Consider the following 23,466-nt stretch of genomic DNA (forward strand, 5'->3'; position numbering starts at 1 on the left):
AATGTAATTTATCACCAGAGGAAAATATTCCTCTTTTCGCCGTTTAGCGCGATAACCGGCGACGGAGTCTTGTTTCAGGTTTTACCGAATTAAAATTCGTGTCAGGTTTTCTGGTGAAGACGTCGACTCGGTAAGTGATTATCCCTTTTATGTTACAATATGCCTAAACAAATTTCGAAAACTTTCGAGAAAGTAATTATCGTTGGTTGCATCCACGTTTTCGTCAATAAGTTAGCCGTTAGGCACCGATCTAATTATTTTAATAAAACTCTTATTAGTTTGCGAAAGCTGCTATCTAAAACAACTTTTAATTAAAAATAGTGTTTAATTAAAAGGTAAAAGGAGGCTTTTACAACAGGGTTGGCTTTGTAGTGATAACGCAATCACGATAGTCGATGATGCAGCAAGTCCTTCTGCCATTTTAAAAGTTTATATTTTTGTTCCCATTCAAATATAGGTGAATACCAGTATTATTTTTAGCACAGAATAATTTAAAAAAATAAGAAAGTAAATTTTAAGTAAACAAGAATAGCAAAACCTTAAAAACAAAACATTGCACAGGAAGTACCAAATACAGAAAGTAACGGTAAAAAACATTGTGGACCACCATATGGATAACAAAAAACATACAAGAAATAATACAGGAGAAAAATTAAATGTATAAAAAATAGTAAACGGAGAAAACACCCACTAATAGAGAAATGTACCAAAATAAAAATAAAGAATTACGAACACAAATAAAAAACACCAAAAATAATTTCTGGGAGCAAACATCCCTTCAAATAGAGAATTTATGAGTGGCTCACAGACTACAGAAGCTTCGAGAACTGTTACACCTCATCTACCACACCTTAAGCAGTTTAATTCCAATAGAAAAATGGCAATTACATTATAGGGAATTACTGACAGATTAGAACACATGAGAGAGGAGGATGAAGATATACACAATGGCGATAATGATAAACACTACCATTAGTGAGGTCCGAACTGCTTTATCCAAAACGCAAAATGGACGATCTCCAGGTCCTGGAGACATTCCAGTAGAGCTGCTCAAAGCTGGAGGTCGAGCAGTTAATGAATATTGGATATCAAATTGGCGAAGATCAAAGTGGATTTACATCTGGTCGATCTTGTACAAATAATCTGTTTATACTACAACAATTGATAGAGAAAAGAATAGCAGTTGGGTCTGAAGTACATCTAGCCTTTGTCGATTGAGAGAAGGTATATGATACAATCACAATATTTGGTTATCAAGCCCTATCGCCTCTCTGATGAGCCGTAATACGGCGAAACCGGTCAGAGGATTGGGATTGATAAACAAAAAACAAAACCTCACCATTTTCAACCAATCAGATCGGTGTTTACCGAATGATGCGGCATTAATGGTGCTGTTCCTAGATTTGGGAACGCCATCTGTACTTTCTAACATAGAGTTGAGTACACATGTCACCAGATGTTGCACAAAAACTAGTTACCTAGGATCTTGCATCAACAAGAATGGTATGGGAGAAACCGAAATTAAAAACCAAATCAAGGTTGGAAAATATTCTTCTTCTTCTCTTCTTCTTCTTGTGCCTTGTGCTTCGCTGCATGTTGGCGATTGTCTGTACTCTTCATACAATGTGCAGAGCGCCGCTTTCGGCTCTTCGAAATATGGTGGTTGCGTCGCTAATGTTACACCAGTCCCGTATGTTCCTCAGCCAGGAGTGTTGCTTTCTTCCCAGGCCTCGACGTCCCTCTATTTTTCCTTCTAGAATCAATTTAGGAATGTAATATTTGCCTCCTCTAAGGATATAGCCGAGGTAGGAAACTTTTCTTTCTTTAACGGTATTAAGCAGTTCTCGTTCGCAGTCTGCAGTTCTTAGAATTTCTTCATTAGTAGCATGTACTGTCCATGGCACGCGCAAGAGTCTCCGGAGAGTCCACATTTCGAACGCCTCGATGCGGTTTTGGGTTCTAACTCTAAAGAAAAACAAAAAAAGAACAGACAATGGTTGAATCGGTTATCTGTTATGGTTCGGAAGTCTGGACATTGGTCAAAGAAAATATTTAAGTGGAAGCCTCCACGAAAAAGGAGAAGAAGAAGACCTTGACACTCGTGGGCGAAGGAGAAGAGCAATGGAAGCTAGAAACTTGGAGGAAGATCGAGAGGATTGGCGTAGGAAAACGAGAATACGGTGATAAGTTGTCTCCAAAAAATGTATGGTATTTACAATTTAAATCCTGTAGTGTATAGTATTTAATTATTAATTAATAATGATAAAAATGTTGTTCGTTTATTGGTAACTGCTTCGGACTGAAGTAGCAAGTAAAACAAGTTTTTAATGATGTATACATAAATATTTATCATTGAGTCAAGAACAAGTCATTATCAAAGGTAGTGAACATAAGGAGATTTACAAGTTGTTTCTTTGTCAGCGGGCTTCGACACCCCTTACTTCCTGGTCATGTCGTAATAGTTACCTAATCAAGGCGGTTGATTCAATTTCATTGATAGATGAATAATATTACATGTTAAATTTGTGACATTGAAAACAGCTTTTTTTGTGCGTAGCACAATATTATTTCAGCTGGCAAATTTGAATAATAAATTGTCGAACAGCTGATTTGCAAAACAATAGAATTAAAATGCCGGAGTCCGAAAGTCTAGAAAGTGTTGATAAAATTGAACTTCTAAAATATGGCATTACAAATCTATAATAGACTTTTTGCACACAATTTTGCGATATTGGTTTGAAAAATCTGACGCCCTTTTCCCTTTATTGTGTGTAAAACTATGCCAGATTTCTTGCAGCTTTATGGGGAATTAAGACTAAGTTATCTGAGGGTTATTTTTCATGTTGTTCCTTTATTAATGGTTTACCCTTAACCCTTCAGCATTATTTATACAACATTATGACTTGATGGAATAAAAAATCGAATTTGTCCGTTACAATGGTTATAATTACATTAATACCGTACTAATATAATGAGAGTGTGTCAGATCAAATATTTAAACGCTTCTGTTTGTAAACGACGTTAAATAATCATTCAGGCGACGAATCTAGTTACTCGATTTAAATTTATGTCCACTAATTAGTTGCTGTTTTAAATGCGAATTTATCGGCGTCCGTTTGCACAATTTGTCAATGTTGGTACAAAATTAATTTATCGAACAATCACCACAAATTCCATGTCGAAACGTTTAGGTTAGGGACAAATAAACAGGCCAAATGCTGTGTGTTTTTAGTTTTGGTCTTGTGTGTGTGTGGTGGTAAATATTTCATGTGTTTATCGTTGCCAAAACGAGGATACATTAAATTTTAGTGGTCAAAAACAAACGCAACCAGTTTGAAATTGAAAAAGAAAAAGTGGCAACGTTGACAACAATCCTAATTAACTGCTAAAACATTAACAAGTTTGTAATTTTCACTCTGTTTTTGAGTTTTCAAAACTTTTTAAAAAGTGTGGGTTTTCAGGAAAATTGATTATTTGAAATGTTTAGAGTCATCTAAGATTCGGTATTTTCACCCTGTTTTTTCATTTTATAAATAAAATACGATAATCACTGTAATCTGCAGTCGGATTGCGAACGCTCGATACGAAACGAGTCTGTCTCGAATCATGATTGTAAATGCTGTTTTGTGATACTCTGTGAACTCGATACAAATCAGACACTAAAGAGAACGCTTTATCAAATATACTATCAAATAGTTCACTTTGTTTGGAATTCGTAAAGTATCACCAAAAACCATTTAAAATCAGGATTCGATACCAACTCACTTCGAATCGAGCGTTCGCAATCCGATCACAGAAGAAAACGACTGACAAACTGTCAATTTTTTACAGATTTTGGTGTATACAAACAATGACATCGCCGAATAGTCCAGGCAGCTGAAGGCCGTAAAAAAAAACAATGACATCTGTCAAAAAAAATCCCACTAATCACGTGATTACTTGTCCTGAAACTTGGCGTAATAATAATAAGTAATGACTAAACCCAGGATTTTTGCGAACAGGGAGTTGACCACTTTTGAAACCTGACAGCTGTCAAATTTATACAGATTATAGTGTACACAAACAATGACATCTGTCAAAAAAAAATCACACTAATGTCGTGACTGCGTGTTCGGGAATTTGTCTATAAAACAATAACTAAAACCAGGACATTTCATTAACGTCTCAGTTGACCACTGTTGACAGTTTGACAGCTGTCAAATTTTTTTCAAATTATATAGTATATACTAGCAGTAAGATCTGTATAAAAGTCACGTTAATCTCGTAACTACTTGTCCTGAAATTTGGCGTAATAATAACAAGAAATGACTAAACCCAGATGACAGCTGTCAAATTTTTACAGATTATAGTGTACCCAAACAATGACATTTGTCAAAAAAAAATACACTAATGTCGTGACTGCGTGTTCTGGAATTTGTCTATAAAACAAAAACTAAATCCAGGACATTTCATTTATTGGTGATTAACGTTTCAGTTGACCACTTTTGACAGTTGATAGCTGTCAATATTTTTTCAAATTATAGTATATACTAGCAGAAACATTTGTAAAAAAATCACGTTAATCGCGTAACTACTTGTCCTGAAGTTTGGCGTAATAATAATAAGTAATAACTATACCCAGGATTTTAGCTATAGTCAAAGTTTTACCCTTTGAGAATGACGTCAAGCAGGTGAAAAAACACGTATGTCTAGAATTAGATCACAAATTTTAACCTACAAATGCTTTGAAAAATTAGTGCGTTCGGAAGTGACTGATGATCAAGTGCCTTGAAAATCACATGATCATGAGAGTTTCAGTTTAATCATCATTCATTCAGTGAATAGGTGTGCTTGCACTCACTTAAAGATCTCTTCTACTCCTAATAACATAAAATATTATTAATGTTCATTGATTTTGTGCTGTGTTATTGTGCTTTGCACAATAAAGCAAAAATAGTAATTTGACATACCAACATTACCAACTTCTTTGTTTTTCATAAAAGCGGTTATTTTGGTTTTACTGACCGACAGTTTCTTAGAAATGTTGGTGAAATAGGAGTCGTCAGCTGGAATTCCAGCCTTTTTCATTCGGCATAGGGTAGCAGTACTCACTTTTGAAGCCTGTGATGCTCTATCATACACATTGGAATAATCAATTGGGATGACATCTGGAAACTGTTTCTTTTCGTACTCCAAAAAAAGCAGCACAATTAGAATTAGCATTTGGGCTTGCTCATTGTAGCACAGCATTTTTATACTTTTGTTTAAATCAAAGTGACAGTAAATGTCAACCTTTTTAATTTGACAGGATGACAAAATTAACAACGTGCCTTTTTTGCTAAAATTGTCTATTTCACATGTTTGATATGCGAGAAACAAAGATGTAAAAAGATGACGTCATTCTCAAAAGGTAAAAATCCAACTATAGCATGGAGTTGACCACTTTTGAAACCTGACAGCTGTCAAATTTTTGCAGATTATAGTGTATACAAACAATGACATCGCCGAATAGTCCAGGCAGCTGAAGGCCGTAAAAAAAAAATGATATCTGTAAAAAAAAATCCCACTAATCACGTGATTACTTGTCCTGATATTTGGCGTAATAATAATAAGTAATGACTAAACCCAGGATTTTTGCGAACAGGGAGTTGACCACTTTTGAAACCTGACAGATGTCAAATTTTTACAGATTATAATGTATACAAACAGTGACATCTGTCAAAAAAAATCACACTAATGTCGTGAGTGCGTGTTCTGGAATTTGTCTATAAAACAATAACTAAAACCAGGACATTTCATTCATTGGTGATTAACGTCTCAGTTGACCACTTTTGACAGTTGACAGCTGTCAATTTCTTTTCAAGTTATAGTATACACTAGCAGTAAGATCTGTAAAAAAAATCACGTTTATCACGTGACTACTTGTCCTGAAATTTGGCTTCAAAGTAATCATTAAAAGTAGGGCATTTTATGAATTTGAAAGTCAACTTTTGACAGTTGTCAAATTTCCAAATGAAAGTGGATGATGGCAGAAATATGATATTGCCACGTTGGAGGAGAAAAATTTTCAGTTATCTCATCAACAAAAAAATAAAAGCTAATTTACAAAATATTTTCGATTATTTCAGGAAACAATAGAAATATTGTAAATTTTAAAACTGTTCATTATTATACTCTAAATTGCGCAATTTTGCCATAATTTAATCAACTCGACTGTAGCGAAATTCGTTTTCAAGCTCCATGGAGCGAGCAGAGCGTTTTTGACGTCACGATGACATAATTTGGGAAAACCATAATTTGACCAACTGTCAAATTACGTGATTGTGACGTCAAAAACTCTCTGCTCGCTTCATGGAGCGTGAAAACAAATGCGGCCTTTTCTCTTATGGTTGTCGAAATCCCCAGGCTTACACACGATCGTGTGGTACCCTGTATATTGAGGGTGCCCGCGAGTTGGCTAAACCCGTGAGTAATGATTCCTTTCGCATGGGTAGGTAATGGTTGTTACTATCTATTCAAAACTAGTAAATAATAAGCATACTATTATTATTAAACAGACGCAGAAAAATTCAATTTTCTCTATACGTAGGTTTTTTATTATCATTTTCTGAAACAGTTACATTACCGAAAAAATTTGCATTCAAACTGGTGCGTGCCCTCGCCAAATGGATTTTAAACGGCCCGATTTGCATTTTATGCAAAGCCTCGTATATTTCTGTATTTATCCAGGATGCATTCCCGGCATATGCAAGTGGCTTTGTTGGAGTATTAGTGATTTTTGCGCCGTGTTAAGTGCCGGTTTAACCGTACCTAGATAGAGTACGAAATTTTTCGATTCAAATATAATATGCGTCGTTGCACGTGATCGAATCTGATAACGTTGAAAAACAAGAAGCACAAAAGTACCATCTTAACAGCCTACGGCGTTACATGGTTATTGCAGTATTGCTCTTTCTTTGAACTAGATTTATAGTAAAACCAACGTGATTGCCTCGGGGGTTGTTGCACACCTTCGGTACCATCCTATAAACGACTTTGATCGATTTAGCGGTTTGATTGCGCTAAAGGCGGGTACCATGGATTCGCATGAACAGTTTTTGGATTTTTCGTTCGGTACGCAGGTTATTGGGATTTTAATTGTAAAACAAATACGCGCCGTGGACCAAAACGCGCCTACTTACAAAACCACTCGTTGGTTAAATAGGCTAAATTTTTCTCGTAAAATTGCCAGTATGTCAAGGAAACCATTATTACTGAAACTATCAAATACAAATTCGATTTCGCAATTAAAACAGTTTTAGTCTTAAACGCGACGCTTATATTAATTATCTTTAATTTTTGAGACGTCCACATGTGCAGGCAGCATTTCTTCGTAGTTGTTACTTTTTTTACCAATGGAAGGAATAAGGAAGGAAGTATCTATTATTTTAACAAGGCTAGTAAGTCCACATGTGTAAATCACAACACTGTTCCTAGTGGTTGGTCAAGAACCAAGCTGAAATTACTGCTTTTTTTACTTTTTTTTTACCCACTGTGAAGAGATTTCTCCAAAAGCTGCACTTGAAAACTTAGCTCTATAAGAAACACTGTGAACTAATTTGAAGAATACAAAAGTTAGTTCTTGTGTGTGTAACTCATTCAAATAGCAGGACTTTTTGTAACTGGGTCCATAAATAGCTATTCCTACAATTTGGTGATAGTTTACGTTATTTTTTCGTTATTTTAGTATGTTTTCTTAATTAAATTCATTCATCTACATAATGCAAATAACACACCTGAGGTACCTGTACGCATTGAACCTAACAAGAAAGAGTTAAGGCAATGGTTGACTACTTGTGAAGGTTAGCAACACTTACTTCTTTATTGGGCGTGTAGTGCCATTTGAATACTTTACGTCGAACCGGAATATTTGCGAGATTCCGGACGTTTTTTTCGACTACTAAGACCGCAATAAATTAAAAATTGGTTTCGTACACAATAATTACGCTTGATGCAATTGTTTTCCGCTTTGAAAGCGTTCTGACGGGACAATTACTATGGTACAATTAGTTGTCGATATCCGTTGCGGAAAAAAGGAAGTTTCGTCACGTTTGCTTAGACTAGAGGAGGTTTACTGTCCGCTTCTTACTTACATTTAACAATTATCGTAAAAAACGTAACCCAATATTGTCGTGACTGCGTTTCGTGTGGTATTTCATTTAAAGGCTGAAATAACAACAATAACAGTTAGGACCTTGACTTTAACGACTCCGGTGTAATAGAAGCTTTACTTGTTGAAGAAATTTACATTTTTAAGTTCACTTTCACTGGTCGGGATTTAACAAAACTGTTACGCAAGACTACGTTTACCTAGTGATATTTTACGAACTGTGACTTATTACGGTTTTATCTAATTTACCTTCTGAGGTTAATCTAACCTCAACTTTTTTGCTCTTCGACCGTTAATTTAATAACTGTTGAAATAAAACCTGCGTAAAAGTTGACCGGTTATTAATAGTTATTTATACAACAAGTGACTTAAACCATTGTTTATTCACGAACCCACCAATGTAGCGATAGCGAGTGACAAGTTCTTCGAGTGAATAAACAAGTTTAATTCACGTGTTTTATACAATATTTATTTCAACGTTTATGTTTAAAAAGCTAAAAGTACAGGGTGTTTCAAATTCGTGCCACATTATTGGGATCTCAGCAACGGTAAAAGATACGGGATCGGTTAAATTAGGACAAAGTTGCGCAATTTAGAGTTCAATTACATGCCGTTTTAACATTCGAAAAATGGGAATTTTGAAAAAAAAAAATTTCCGCACTGTAAAAATTTTGTTTCTAATACTTGTGGAAAACATCTTTTCCACACTCGACTGCTTGGCCTGCAATCGCGTGCGTAGAACGTGTCTTAAGAAGCTGTGAGTATGGAAAAGTATCGTTTTGCACACTTGTTAGGAAAATAACTATTTCAAAATACTAAAACTAACATAACAAGAATTAAATAAAAAGATTCCAATTTCATAGTACCATTTAAAACGCCCGCTAGATCTGACGTAGACGGTTTTCAACCAATTAGATGGGAGGAGCCACTTCTATGGTTTCTCTATGCCCGCTTCTGTGTTGCCAGTTTGTAAACTTTTACCGACTTAAATTAATCTCGACAAATTAGAAATGATAAAAGACGGTCTTTATTTCTATAAACATTTCAGTGTTTACAGTTTTTAAGTTTCTAACAATCACTAGACCAAAACCATTATGTCAAATTGACATCAAACTACTTTTTGTCCAGTGAAATAAAAAAGTTATTTGGCAACATTGCACTCTGTGGACTTCACTCGTCACTTAACTTTGAGGTTATAAATCAGCTGATCGAAAGATGCCGTCAACCATCAGACAGCCATAGCCAATAAAATAGCTGAAAGTCGTCTACGTCATATACGCGGCAAAACTGTCGATTTGAATTTATTTACGTATTTGAAAAAGGCTTGTCAATTACCAAAAAGCCTTCTTTTTATAAATAAACTACAAATTCCGACATTTCAGACTAAGCTTTCCAATTTATGCGCATTGAAACGCAGTTTTACGTAATTTGGGAAGAGTAACGATAACTTCGGTATTTATCCGCAAACATAGGAAATTTAGAAAAATCATTTATGGTTGGGAGGTTGGTGACATTTGTTGTCACTCTCAGTAACTCCTTTGATAACTTTTAATCTCCTTGTCCGATAACATTTGTTCAAAAATTGATTTTTCCTTTTTTTTTTTGACATTCAACAACTCAAAAACAACAGAAAAATTTTTTTTTTGTAATTCCCATTTGCGGGCGTAAAATAGCAATTTTACGCCCATGGGCTTAAAATTAAAAAAAAAACGCTCAGCCGAGTTTTTTTTTAAACCAAAGTTTACCTTTACTACTTATTCAATGTTATGATAAATGTACAATTATTACAGTTGGAAACGTTTACACCGGGAAAGCTTTTCTCAATCGATCCGCTTTCCTGAATGACTGCAACCTCTTTTGTGGCGCCAGAATCATCCGTGGAAGTGGAACTTACAATTCTTCTGGCTATCTTAATTTTATTCTGCACCGACTCTTCCACTGCACCGAACCTCCATGACGCTTTACAGCCAAAAGGTCTGCTCATGAATCTGCTAATAAAGTTGCGGACGAACGCCGAAAGCAATGTCCGGTATAGCCCTCCGGATTTGGCAACTTCAAATACTTTGCTACTACACTGGGTAGCTTACCCCTAGTATTTTTCCCAACGGGTTGCATAGAGCAATTTCCTTTCTTATATGATAAGAAAAAGCGCAGGTGGTTGGCCGATTTTGGTCTCACTGCTATATATTTCTTCGTCCCTGTCAAGAAATTCAAATTGTCTCCGTTATTGCAGTCTACAATAGTAAATATTCTTGGAATCTTCGTTTTTGTTTGACGCAGTTGTACCAAAATAGATGAGTCCATAATGGTAACATCACCAAACAGTAAATTCGTCAACTCCTGCAATCCCGAAGCTTATAACAACGTTATGGAGCAAATAGCTTTCATCTGGAGCAGTTGCAAGAAATCTCTGGATTTCCTCCCTCGTAAAGATACTGGACTTTCGTTTTAGAAATGCGATCACTTTCGGGAACTTACTGATGTCGATGTCTCTATAAACAATTATTGTCGACTTCAACATTGAGTAGACTGACCATAACGTTGAAGGCTTCAAAATCTGGCTTCTTTCATTGAAATAAACTAACACAGCACGTCACTTGCCCTAGATCACACCATTTAACAAAATCTTGGTATGACTTTTCATACAATATTGTTACGGTTTGGGCCTACTATACTCGATTCGGGATGGAATCGAAGCGCCGCAATATCTGGCCGGGCGCGTATTAAAGTAGGCCACAGTTAGGAAGCGCCACACCTGGAAGATTCGAAGCAAACCGCGAAGCGTTTTGCGGTCATTCTAGAACGTGGTTTGCGAATATAAAAGAAGCGGCGTTGACGACGGCGTAGTAGTTAGGAGAATAGTGTAGTAGTGAATTTGGGAACGCGGTAAAGTTTAAATAGCGGAGTAATTGTGGAATTGTAGTAGTGTTTTTAGTAGCTGTGTTAATTATTGTACGGAGTGTTTAGAAGTGTAATAAATTTATTAATTGTTGAGTTAAACTGACTTTGTGTGAACCCACGGGAAAATCGTAACAATATTCTTGACTTTTTTCACAACAACTGAAGGCATATTTTACTGGCTGTGTCCTCTAGTTCAGCTAAATTTGCCATCATTTTCGTCGGAATAGGTTCTTCTTATAGGAGATACTTGAAGACTGACAATCAATAATTTTTGACAAGCAAATACTTTTTTTATTATTGTCTTGGCAACATTAAATTGATCTGGCTGCTAATGACTTTCCTCACTTTTTTTAAACAATGACAAAAGCAAATAAAGCGAAACCCCGTGAAATAAAATCAACATATGGGATGCTAAAGTGATACTTACACCTTAAAAGTTAAGAATATAATTATTTAATTAATGTTTTTTGCACCTCTGGCGTAAACCACTTTTACGCCCGCATGTAAAAGTTGGGGCCCGAGCGAAGCGAGAGCAACAATTATGTTTGCACCCACCAAATTACGTTTACAAAAGTTGCGTTTTAGGCCCTTGGTGCCAAAATAACTATTTCCTACCATCTACCTCCACGTACCTTAAAGTTCATCAAGTAATACTATTAATACAACCCTACTAGAACTAGCTATAATAGAAAACTCTTGACATCCCCAAAACATAATTTTTTCATTACATAGGCCCTAAAAATATACGTAATTTCCTGCTGAATGTGTATTTAAAATGAATGAGCTGCCCTTTATTAAGGGTCAGTCGAATAAAAAAAGGTCCTGTCTGTTTTATAAATGATTATATTAGACCGCGACCCGAATGTAAAGCGGACCGCAAGTGGATTCGAGGCTAAATAAAAAACTGAAAAATTCACTTCAATATGGCCGAAAAACTGATGAAGTTGCCCTTTCAACTCCGTTTTCCATTACCAGGGAAATTTTATCAGTTTGACCCCGGGTACAATTCATGCGTGGCGTAATCCGTTGATTACCAACATCGGCAATTTTCAGATAATTCCAGCACGCGTTAAGTGTAAAATCTTGTCAACGGATTATGTATTAAAACAATAGAGAAAGTAATTTAAAAACCACAACACGCAAGTACAAACGCAACATTTTTTTTGTTGCTTAACAGCAAAGTGTCGTGCCAATTATTATGTTTTTACAGGACTCCTACAACCCTTTTAAAGGCGAAATACATGGTTTTTGTTACTTTGACGCGCTCAGCCCTAACAAATTGATACATCAATTATTGTCGGGAGTCGCAAAAACTGCCCTTCCGCCTGCAATATCACGGTAATAAACGAGACGCTATTAAAACCGCGTACACACTTTTTTACGAGCGCCAAAAGGGTTAAAGAGGCAAAAGATTAATATTATGCTCCATTAATTACGGAACCCGGGCATAATCCAAAATTAAACCACATTTCCATCAAGATAACAAATTAGCTATCTTAAACGAGACGCCCAGAACAAGGGGGCGGGTTGGAGGCGGCGCGGGGCGGCAAGAACCAGCCAAATTTGTCAGTTAATGGACAAACAAACAAGGGTGTAATCGTCGAACATGATAAAGCACTTCCTAACATACGTCATCCTTCTGCTCCACGGCTAGATCCATCCCTTTGCGACTATAAAATATTAGCCTAGTTTTGGCGAGATGCCAATGTTGGAATCTGTATATTTGCATAGTGTTAGGTATTCGCAGTTTTTTGTTTTTTTTTTCCCGGAAAGTTGCTACCATGAGGGAATTAGCAATTTTTCTAGGTTAGTCTACTCGGCGGATATGATAAATTTGTTGAAAACTTTCTAAAATAGGACAGACATTTTATAGAACGTCCTAAAAGAATGTAAAAACCTGCGTTTTACAACAACATTCTGAAAGAACAATGAACAATATGGAAAGTTTGAGAAGGCCCTAAAAGGTTTTAGAACGTTTTGAAAGGCTATGGAAGATTCAGGAACGTTCCAAAAGGTGTTATAACATTGTGGAAGAGTTGGAAAGACTCTGTAGGGTTCTAAAACATTAAAGAAAAATAAAAAATGTTGCAAGAATACAAAAATTGTTACAGAAGAACTAAAAAAGGGCAAAAACACAAAAAATGTTGCAAAAATATTAAAAATATTTGTAGAGAGGCTAAAAATGTTGTTACAACGAACACTGATAGTAAAACTGTAACAAACTGTATTTAATTAAATTTAGACAAACTGGAAAAGATACTTAACACCTGTCAACATTAGTCGACTTTTAAAATTTATTTTAATCGTTGAAAATGTAGTAAACTAAGTTTCGACAGTTACAAAGGTTGAAATTGTAAGAAACATGTAACGTGCTAAGAAAATTGTTAACCTAACCTATAGATTTCAAAATTAAAATTTGCTATGATAAAGTCGTTTAGTAGATTTTCAAAATTTTTGGTCATTAATTTGTTAGAAACTTTCTAAAATAGGACAGACATTTTGTAGAACGTCCTAGAAGAATGTGAAAACCTTTACTGCGCTGCGTTTTAGAACGTTTTGGAAATCCTTACAACATTCTTAAAGAACAATGAACAATCTGGAAAGCTTGAGAAGGTTTTTAGAACTTTTTGAAAGGTTTCAGAATATTTTTAAAGTTTTGAAAGATTGTGGCAGATTCAGGAACGTTCCAAAAGGTGTTAGAACATTCTGGAAGAGTTGGGAAGGCTCTGGAGGGTTCTAAAACATTAAAGAAAAATAAAAATTGTGATGCAAAAATGTTGCAAGAATACAAAAATTATTACAGAAGAACTAAAAAAGGGCAAAAATACAAAAATGGTGCAAAAATATTTGTAGAGAGGCTAAAAATGTTACAACGAACACTGATAGTAAAACTGTAACAATCTTCTATTTAATTAAAAATTTGAACTTGACGAAATTTAGACAGTTTGCAAAAGCTGGAAAAGCTACTTAACACCTGCCAAAATTAGTCACGTGACTTTTAAAAGTTAGTTTAGTTAATTTTCAAAATTTTTGGCAAAATGTAGGATTGAATATTATGTGCCATTTAAGTATAAAGAAGGTTAAGAGCCAAAACATTTGTACAGATACAGTCATGATAAAGTATAATTAATTATTGTACACGACAATCGGCAAATCACCTATGCAAGCTATTTGAAACTGAAAAATTTTCGATTAAAACCTTCAATTCATTGAAAAGAAAATTGGCATTTATTAGATCACAATTGACGATGTACTGTACGTTGATTTCAATTTCAAAATGGTTTCGATTTTGACGAAGTTTCTGTGCTATTGTTCAATTTCCACACGATTTTATAAATTGACTAATTTACCTTTACTTTGGACTAAAATAAAAGTTAAATTGAATTAAAAATGGATTTACATGGCAAAATTCAGTTTGTTGAGTAAGTTCACACAGAAACATATTTTTCTTCTACATTTACTTTATAGAGTCCTGTGGAAACAGTAAAATAATGGCAGAATTAACAAAACAAAAGTGCCTGTAAACGTCATCCAACCAAAATAATATTTTTACAAAAAAAATTAGTACTAAATTCATAAACATTCTTCAAAATGAAAGACAATACCAAGAATTAATATTTTAAAAAGTGATTTAATAAAATTTACATTAAAATAATTATAAAAAAGTAATTGTAGAGGAATGACAAGGCAATCAGGGTGGAAGTGTTAAACAAACAATAATTATTAAGAATGCACGCTATAATTACGGTGGTATTTAACATGACTTATTGCAGGTTTGAGTAAGAACAACCAGATGAAGACGTTAATACTTTTAACCTTGCAGATTCATGTTTACAGTCCATCCTTGTACTAGATAAGCAATTAAGACTGGTTAGAAACAACAAAGGTGTGGATTGACGTTTTACCACATTTTTTTCTGAATGGAACTGATTATGCTAATAGAGTAAACTATTATTCTAATATTACATACTGATTGCGGTTGGTGCGTTGGTCAACAAGAAAAATGTATTCCCAGTGTTTTTACCAAGTGGGATTGAACTGCGGCTTTTACCAGTTTAAAAATATAGAAGAAAGACCTATAAAAGGTTGGCATTAATAATTATCAACCTTCAGACAAAGCGCATTAACTACCTCGGACTAATAAAAATTGCTTAAGCGTTATTAAACTCAACAGTAGCGGTTAATAGGGTAATTGATACACTTTAAGACATTGGAAGAATTAATGCAAATGTAACCAAGTAAGGCAAATTTACGAAACTTAATTAGGTAAACAAATAGTTTCAGTGATTGTCTGGTTACTTAACAAACAAATTTCAAATTAGATTTTTTCTCTACAAAGTTTTAACAGTATGACAAGCATATTTTTTTGTAATGTGAGTTACTGCAATTTTAAAAACGTAGGTATACATAGCCAAAGGCAATGCCAGGTGCAATATAATTTATTAACCTTGAACGAGGTTTAAATTATAACTAATTCAATTTAATGATAGTGGTTTTCCATAACTAAACAAGGTTATTTACGCGTTACAGCTACTAAATTTAAAATTAACTCACCTGTGCGGATCGTGAAGAACTAAACACAAAAATCCACTCTACTGCAACTGATTCAAAGTGTCATCCACACTACGCAAACATATACAAAAGTCATCAGTCAAATCTCAGCAAATCAATGTCAGTCAGTTATTCGAGAAAATTTGAAAAAGCGCTCGGAAAAGCGTCGCGACGTCAACGCAACTCGGCACCGAACAACCTGCTGGCGACGTCTTCCTGCGTCCTGCTGTCGACAGACGCCGTGAAGACTGAGAGCGGCCGCAGGACAACAAACAAAAGCGCGCCGATACTCGGTGGACTTCGTCGTAGGTGTTCGCAGGACCCGTCATGCTTCGACTCCTGCGGCTGCTTTTACACCTTGATGGAGGTTTTTTCACTGGACAACCATTTAGGACGATTTAAGAAAAAAGTGTATGACCAAGAAATACATAGTTGCAATAACAGTTAAGCATTGACCAAAACAAAAAAAGTTATATTACGGAAATTGTTGATCACTATAAGACGTTCGTTTTAAAACAAGTGAACCTGAAGCGGGCCACTCACCAATATTCTTTGGCTGGGAATGCGGCCTGAGATAGATGGGTCAAGCAAGACTACTGCTTTTACCCTCCCATCGCTGTAGACCAAAAGGATAGGTCTGGAAGAGGAAGTCGCTACAAGTCCAGGAATTTTTCCTTTCGGGAAGTTCCTAGAGTTGCATCAGCGTCCTCTGTCCTGGGAAAAGGATGCCCCCGCTGACGGAGGTGCTCTTCTGGCGCTCTTCGTCAGCTCGTCCATCTCTGGTGGTCCTGGTAAACTATAGAATGTCCAAACAGCCGGCTTTCGTCCGTCTGTTTTTACATCCTAACGTTTTTGGGGAAAGAGGGTCTGGTGAGTAGGGGATGGTTTTCCACCTTTTGTGTAGGCAAAGCGGGGGAAAGTTCAGAGCCCAGTTAGCACCGGAATAACTCCGGAAAGGTTCTACCCAGATTTTGAGAATAAAATTCTCGCCACCCGGGTGGACGGTCTGGGCGGAATTGTTGTCCTCTTCTTGCTCACGATACTGCAGCGTCGTACAGCAGGATTATATTGCATTAGATAGAATGCAATGAAGATCATGCATTTGTTAAACTTCGATGGATGCGACAAAATCATAAAAACCTGTACTATCCCAAGTGAATCAACAACATTAATTTGGCTAATAAACGTTTTCAAGCTGTGATTTACTTTGAAGTCCATGCTAAACTTCAATTGTTCTTAAATCTACAAAATGTTAAATGACTGGTGGTGTAATGGTTCGTCATCTTTAACAAGAGATCCAAAGCCAGAATGTAACTATTGTTACGATTTTCCCGTGGGTTTACACAAAGTCAGTTTAACTCAACAATTAATAAATTTATTTACACTCCAAAACACTCCGTACAATAATTAACTCAGCTACTAAAAACACTACTACAATTCCACAATTATTCCACTATTTAAACTTTACCGCGTTCCCAAATTCACTACTACTACACTACTACGCCGTCGTCGACACCGCTTCTTTTATATTCGCAAACCACGTTTAGAATGATCGCAAAACGCTTCGCGATTTGCCTCGAATATCAAAGATGCTTCCAGGTGTCGCTTCCTAACTGTGGCCTACTTTAACACGCGCCCGGTCAGTAATTGCGGCGCTTCGATTCCATCCCGAATCTAGTGCTCGTTCAGAAGTATCGAGCATAGTAGGCCCAAACCGTAACACTATGTTCGATCTTTTTTTATTCTATTATTAAATACATTTTCTCAAATTGCAGATACTCGATCAACGCCGCATAAAGACACTCCCAAAAATTCATCCTTAGAAGGTTCTTCTACACCTCCACCCTTAAGAAATATTTCAAGAATCTCGTTTGTTAATGAGGATCTTGACAAAAATAGGAAAGGTAATATAGCATAGCACTCTACTCTCTTGATTTTATTTGAAGCTTTTTTACAGACTTACTTTCAACATCTGCTGTCCACAAAATTACTCCGGAGACTGTCAGGCCGATTCCTAGACCCACTATAAAAAAAACTAAGAACATGAAAGAAAAGAAAGGGAAGTCTAGAATTTTTACAGGGACACCTGAAAAGAATCGCTTGGAAGAAATCGAACGTGAGAGAGAAAGGCGTAAACGGATTAAAGAAGAGAGGAATAGAAAAAGAGTTCTCAAACAAGTATTTCCAGAACAGAAAGAAGATTATGTTGCAACAAAGAAGAAAAGAAAGATAAGCACAAGTAGTTCAGATTGAACTTGCATCGGACGATATGTCGGATGATTTTAGTGACATGGAGAGTGCCAACCTCCTTACAGATGATGATGTAATTCAACAAGATGATTTTGTTTTGGTGAAATTTCCTTTAAAGACTAGCATATATATACATTGGAAGAGTCGTAGAAGTTATAAACTCGAATGAATTTGTAATAAAATTTTTGCGTCGTAAGACGCCAGGCTTCAAATTCTACTACCCCTTGGTCGAAGATACATCTACAGTTGACCGTTATGACTTAGTTCTAAAATTACCACAGCCCAACTGATCTAAGACTGCTCGGACTTCTTCCTTACTAACTTATCCATGTATAATATCAAATAAGTTGTATGTTTTGATTATACTTATGTTTCAATATTTTTCTCACTAGGTATTGTTACCAAAATAAAGAGTTGCACTGATCTGTTGTATAATTTCATTGCTGGTTGAAACTGCCCCAGGACGTGCCCCATTGACCCCCCCTTCGGTGGGGCACAATCAACCAAATGCAAGCTTTTTTTAACTTTGATAATTTAAAAAATAAATAAATTTACCGATAATATTTCCTAGACAAAATGTAAGTAAAAGTATCAAATATTGCTATGCCGGGAAGAAACTACAATTATTTGACAACATTTTGTCAATATCTGCGATCTTTGGTGATTTGGTTTAATGTGCCCCCCTTTCATTTAACATTCAGCTGTAAGGTCAATTGACGTCCATATAACACATGACCGCAAAGGTTTTTGCTGTATTTGTCGAAAGCATTAATTTGCAATAGTTCGCACTTCTTAACATTGATTTCTGATAGATAATCATGAAATTTCCACACCTGTATGGCATAAGAAATATAGCGAGGTCCATTTGACATGGAATACCCTAAATTTGGCCTTTCACTCAAGGAAGTCCGTAAGAATTGTCAGTTTTTTCAGAAAACTATTTAAATTTTCCAAAACTAACAAAAGTCTCTCTATGATAGATTTTAGACCAAATTGGTGAGTCAGAATAACGTATACAGTCGTTAAAAGGATCGGATTGACGAGAAGTATTGAAAGAAACAGCTTTACGATGAATTCTAAATGTTGAACCGTTTAAAAACGTTCTAAAACCATTACTTGTAAATAGAGAAGACATTCCTTTTCTCAAGAAAGTAAAGTAGGAAGCAAAACGTGTTTAGAATATGACAGTCACCTGCCCTTGTCAGTCTGTTCTGGCATATTCTATCAAAACACTCTCTTGGAATTCTCCCAAACTGTGTATCTGCCAACAGTTACCATTAAAATTTAAAAAAACAATTTATTGTCAAATCCTGTCTTTTACATTTCCATTATTACCAACAGAAGTTTTTAAAAAGCAATCTTAACAAAATAGAATCACTCTGGAATCCGGCAAAATAAATCAAGATTTAATGTGACAAAGTCAGGTTTTAGCGTTTAGCCTCTTTTTATTGCCTCTTGTGACGCTATTACCGCACATTTTCTTATTCGGCTTTCGGGAGCGCGCACTTTAAATTATTAGGATTTAATAAAACGCCGGCATTAAATGAAAATTCAGTTTTCCGCTTTTCTTTAATACTTCCAGTTCAACTGATGTCGGGACTTCTATTAAGCCTCGAACGATCTTAGTGGGGAATATTTATTTAAGTTTGTCAATGCAGTTTGTGCAAACGTTTTCAGTGTTTTTATTATTTTAGACTTAAACGAGTTTGGGTGATTAAATAAGTTGTAAATTTTTTTAGCAGTTTACCAATTTTATCATGATTTTTTTTATAATGTTGTAAACGTCTTCATATATTCTCTCATTTTCTCTTCTCTTCATAAAAGAGACAATAAGTGGCTTGAAGAACAAAATGATATTCTTTCAAGTAATAATTCATCATCATTCAGTTGAATTTCCAGGCACGTGAAAACTACTATTATAGCGCTTAATATAAGTGTGATATAAGCAAGGTTAAATTTCAACGACACAGTAATGAATAGTTTATGTTTACACCAAACATGCATTAGGTTTTCAAAAACATTTTATTTAGATTGGCAGGGATTTTCCGTAAGAAATATCATCGCACAAAAAGGAAACGAGTAGGTCTAGGAATTACGCCTCAAAAGACTATACCAATTTCAGTACTTGTATTTGTATTGATTTTATTACTATTTCTGAACACACTCATAGATCAACTTTTGCTCAGTCTCCACAGTGAAATACTATCTAAGTGGAGCATATATCAAGTACACAATTGGCTTAGAAATATATTATGGGCTCGGAGATAAATAATAATATACCTACATATAACAGTTTGCAGCGCCCTCCAGACATTTGATTTCGAGAATAATGATGAGCTTTATAAAACAAACAAAATCATTTAATTAACTTACTAAAAAACTATGTAAAACATGCAAACGTCAGTGGAAATGTTTGACAGATTATTAGTACAACAAAACTTAATTGGAAAAATTAATCCAAGACTTTATACATGCCTATTCTATCTAATGTTATTCAATCAATAGTAGCTAGGAAATTCTATTTACTTTTCTCTAAAATAAAACACAAAAAATTCAATTTTGTCATACACACTGATGCAGAACAAGTATAAAGTTATGAATAAGTCAAAGAAAATCAACCTCGCGTATCAGGAACAAAATGAAATCGCCACATTATTATATTAAGTCAGTCGTGTGATTTAATTAGTTTAACCATATGATTAATTAATTCACAATAAATATGTATTGTTTGTGCGCAGCATTTTTTCACTCTCTTTTTATTATAAATTTTAATCGGAAAGCACAGAGACGTACTCGGACAGTGCAGCCCGTTCCAGAAAATGACGTCAAAACCGTATTATTTGTTTCAATTGAATTTTTTTACAGTTTTTAGTAGTTTTTAGTGTCCTGAACAAAAGTTTTGAGGTCGAGCGTAGGTTAATTTTAGAGTTGAGAATTTTAAAGTTTTCTACACCACCGTTAACCATATTCAACATTAAACAAGCTCTCTAAGTTCAGTTAGTGTCTAAATCACATGTTTTATCACTCAGAGTAAGTATTAATAAGAGAATAAAGATACACTTGATTGATTTTTTTTTCATCTTTGTCGATAACATCGATTTCTAATATGGGTCTTTTTCTGCCTATCACTGATTTCCTGTGCGAAAGTTTTAAAATTTCCATATTATAAGCAAAAGCGTAAATTTGAAAATTTTACTGGTCAATATAGTGACGGATGACAATAATTTTTTTTCAATCCTTCATCATAAACTTTCTTTGGTTCATCAACAAACGTTAGAATTCCATTTCTACATCCTGATTGATCGAACAATGACTTGAAGCAGAAAATCCGTAGAAGAAAATTAAGGAAAATCCTGGATAATCCCACCGCATAATTTTTAACGAACTGAAAGCTGACCCTCTGAACCTTTTCAATGGATTTCCCCCCACAGGAAAGATGTTCGCCTGGAAATTTAATGACCCTACGTGGCCCCATATTAAATCTGGATGAGCTTTTCGAGATTCAGAAATCGAGATTACTAACTCATAAATAATAAGATTTATAACCGTCATATTGCAGTTTGCTGACACATTAAAGTAGAAAAAAACTTTATTGCCATACGTGTGGTGTGGTACTTTTCAGAACAAGGGTGAACCGCCGAAGGGAAAAAAAAACGTATTACAAGTCCATCAAGAATCAATTTACATCCCGCAATCCAAACGTGCGAATTGGAAATGAAACTATTCCGAGTTACGGCTAACGGGAAATGAGAATCGAAACTATGCTGTCAGCTGTAATAACCGCAAATCGTGGAAAAGCTTGTTTTTGCAGTTTTAGAGCATTTAATTCGAACATACATTTGCCTTTTGTTTATTCATTGCTACATTCAGACAAACGTATAGTTAACCACGCGGTTAATTAAAGCAGAAAGGACCCTATTTGAATAAAGTAATTACAGTATTGCTAAAAATAAACGAGATTAAGTTTATTTTAGCAGTTTCTGTTCAGGTTCCATTTGTTACTATAATAAAGATGAACCTAAAGGATAAGGACATTCAAGATCCAAAGAAAAGGCAAATCAAGATCAGTATATAATCTCATTAAAAATTTGACACTATTGACAGTGTAATGTGTAATATTAGAAAATATTTCGATCAAAATATATTTCTTGAAATTTTTCAACACCAACATTCCAAGTGTAACATTTATAACGTTCTTTATTAATATAAAAAATTGAGGCAAATTTCTTACATACCTTTATGTCCCGGTGCAGCGGTTTTATCGATAACTCCGTTCAGTATTAAGCTTCTATCGGAACCATAAGCCACACGTTACTAAGTCTAATTAAAATGGGATTAAAGGGTAATTTGGTCCAGAATTAGGGGATCGTTAATCAATAATTACTGCACGGTTAGTTAAAGGTCTGGATCAAGACCCTTTGATATTTAATTAGGGTTGCATAGTTCCGGCTTATTTTAGAACGGGCTAAAGTCGTTTGTTTTACCTATGCAGATAATTTCAATGTAGTTAATAATGATGTAGTAAGGTTCATTACCATTCTATTAATGACTGATAGATTTATAGTATATAGAGTATAGACAAAATGTCTGAATTTTTAAATTCGAGGGTATATGTGTGCTTCAAATTAATTAAAGGGTAAAGTTAACACCATTCTCATCTAAAATGAATAACTCAAAACAGAAATCCAGGTTAACGACCACAAATCCAGGGAGTATCTTTACCGGACAACGTTTGCCCCATTGTCGAAGGGATTACCTGAAATCTACCCCGTTATGGTTTATATAATTGGAACAAAAAGGTTAACAGAGAAGCGAAATACCTTCCGAGTTTTCAATTATCCTTTCATACATATATGGGAATTTCGAATTTCCTCCCGCTTTATTATTCGTTACATATTGCTTGCAATAATAAAATTTCAAAACTATCCATATGAAATCAATGGAATAGACAAAGATAGAAAACTTTGTAATAAGTGACATGTGACATCAAAACTATTAATTAAGTTCCTTCATAATCACCTTGTCACCCTCACCGAACTTGTCTAATTCAGAGTCCCCCTTCAATTACTTACCATCTAATTTATGGACGAGAACTACACCGAAGATTCAGGGATTCATAAAAACCCAGAAACTAAAAGAATTAATCTCCATGGCTATGGAAAATACCAAGAATTTCTCCAAAATGTTAAGGACAAAACAATCTTGGTTTTCTTCACCTGTACCGAATCGCCTACTAGCGGGTACTCGTGGTGTCCTTTATGCATTCAGGTTTCTCTAGTAAAAGCACAATTTAACAATTTATCAAAATACCGGTAATCTGCAGGTAAACGAAATGCTGGAGAAACGTATTGATAATGTGACTTTAGTGGTGGTGCACGTGGGATCACAAGAAGAGTGGGAAGACAGCACCAATCCATTTAGGTACACATATTTTAGGTATAATAAGGTTTTTAAATTAATTTATGGTTCACAGGCTTGATAAAGCGACTCCACTAAGGATGATTCCGACTCTTTTAAGTTATAAAACTGGCAAAAAGTTGGAAGGTGTTTATTGTTTAAAGCCTGAACTCTTGGATGTTTTGTTTCAACCTGATGATTGTGAGTTTGAAACATAGTTTTTATTAGAAGAAAGATTA

General features: G+C 35.1%; 3 protein-coding genes across 5 annotated transcripts in view; 2 read left to right on the top strand and 1 right to left on the bottom strand.

The window, feature by feature from the left end:
• Positions 1 to 15,726, bottom strand: part of LOC145730506 (Ig-like and fibronectin type-III domain-containing protein 2) — a 113,344-nt gene extending 97,618 nt beyond the window's left edge. For both annotated transcript variants that reach the window (XM_081981743.1, XM_081981734.1), the window contains exon 1: positions 15,584 to 15,726. The gene's annotated coding sequence lies outside the window, so the exon portion shown is untranslated. The remainder of the gene's footprint in view (positions 1 to 15,583) is intronic.
• Positions 15,699 to 18,254, top strand: LOC145730779 (uncharacterized). Of its 2 annotated transcripts, XM_081982165.1 has the most exons (4): positions 15,699 to 16,023; positions 17,356 to 17,484; positions 17,538 to 17,819; positions 17,879 to 18,254. In XM_081982165.1, the coding sequence occupies exons 1-4, from the start codon at positions 15,699 to 15,701 to the stop codon at positions 17,905 to 17,907; spliced, it is 765 nt and encodes a 254-aa protein (XP_081838291.1). In that variant the 3' UTR covers positions 17,908 to 18,254. The 2 variants fall into 2 exon arrangements, with proteins under 2 accessions (XP_081838291.1, XP_081838302.1); XM_081982176.1 differs by having other exon boundaries at positions 17,538 to 18,254.
• Positions 18,255 to 22,912: 4,658 nt separating this feature from the next.
• Positions 22,913 to 23,445, top strand: LOC145740029 (thioredoxin domain-containing protein 17-like). The gene is made up of 3 exons (XM_081995347.1): positions 22,913 to 23,098; positions 23,154 to 23,251; positions 23,304 to 23,445. Exons 1-3 carry the CDS (start codon positions 22,913 to 22,915, stop codon positions 23,443 to 23,445), a joined length of 426 nt encoding a protein of 141 aa, XP_081851473.1.
• The last annotated feature ends 21 nt before the right edge of the window (positions 23,446 to 23,466 follow it).

The sequence above is a fragment of the Ips typographus genome, linkage group LG1 (genome assembly GCF_016097725.1).
Source record: "Ips typographus isolate SLU linkage group LG1, UJ_Ityp_2.0, whole genome shotgun sequence".
Lineage (NCBI taxonomy): Eukaryota > Metazoa > Arthropoda > Insecta > Coleoptera > Curculionidae > Ips > Ips typographus.

Coding starts and splice junctions, on each gene's coding strand:
- LOC145730779 (XM_081982165.1), top strand. CDS start 15,699: ATGTCAGTCAGTTATTCGAGAAAATTTGAAAAAGCGCTCGGAAAAGCG. Junction 17,485..17,537: donor TCTTGACAAAAATAGGAAAG/GTAATATAGCAT, acceptor GCTTTTTTACAG/ACTTACTTTCAACATCTGCT. Junction 17,820..17,878: donor GAAAAGAAAGATAAGCACAA/GTAGTTCAGATT, acceptor TGACATGGAGAG/TGCCAACCTCCTTACAGATG.
- LOC145740029 (XM_081995347.1), top strand. CDS start 22,913: ATGGACGAGAACTACACCGAAGATTCAGGGATTCATAAAAACCCAGAA. Junction 23,099..23,153: donor GGTGTCCTTTATGCATTCAG/GTTTCTCTAGTA, acceptor GGTAATCTGCAG/GTAAACGAAATGCTGGAGAA. Junction 23,252..23,303: donor GACAGCACCAATCCATTTAG/GTACACATATTT, acceptor TATGGTTCACAG/GCTTGATAAAGCGACTCCAC.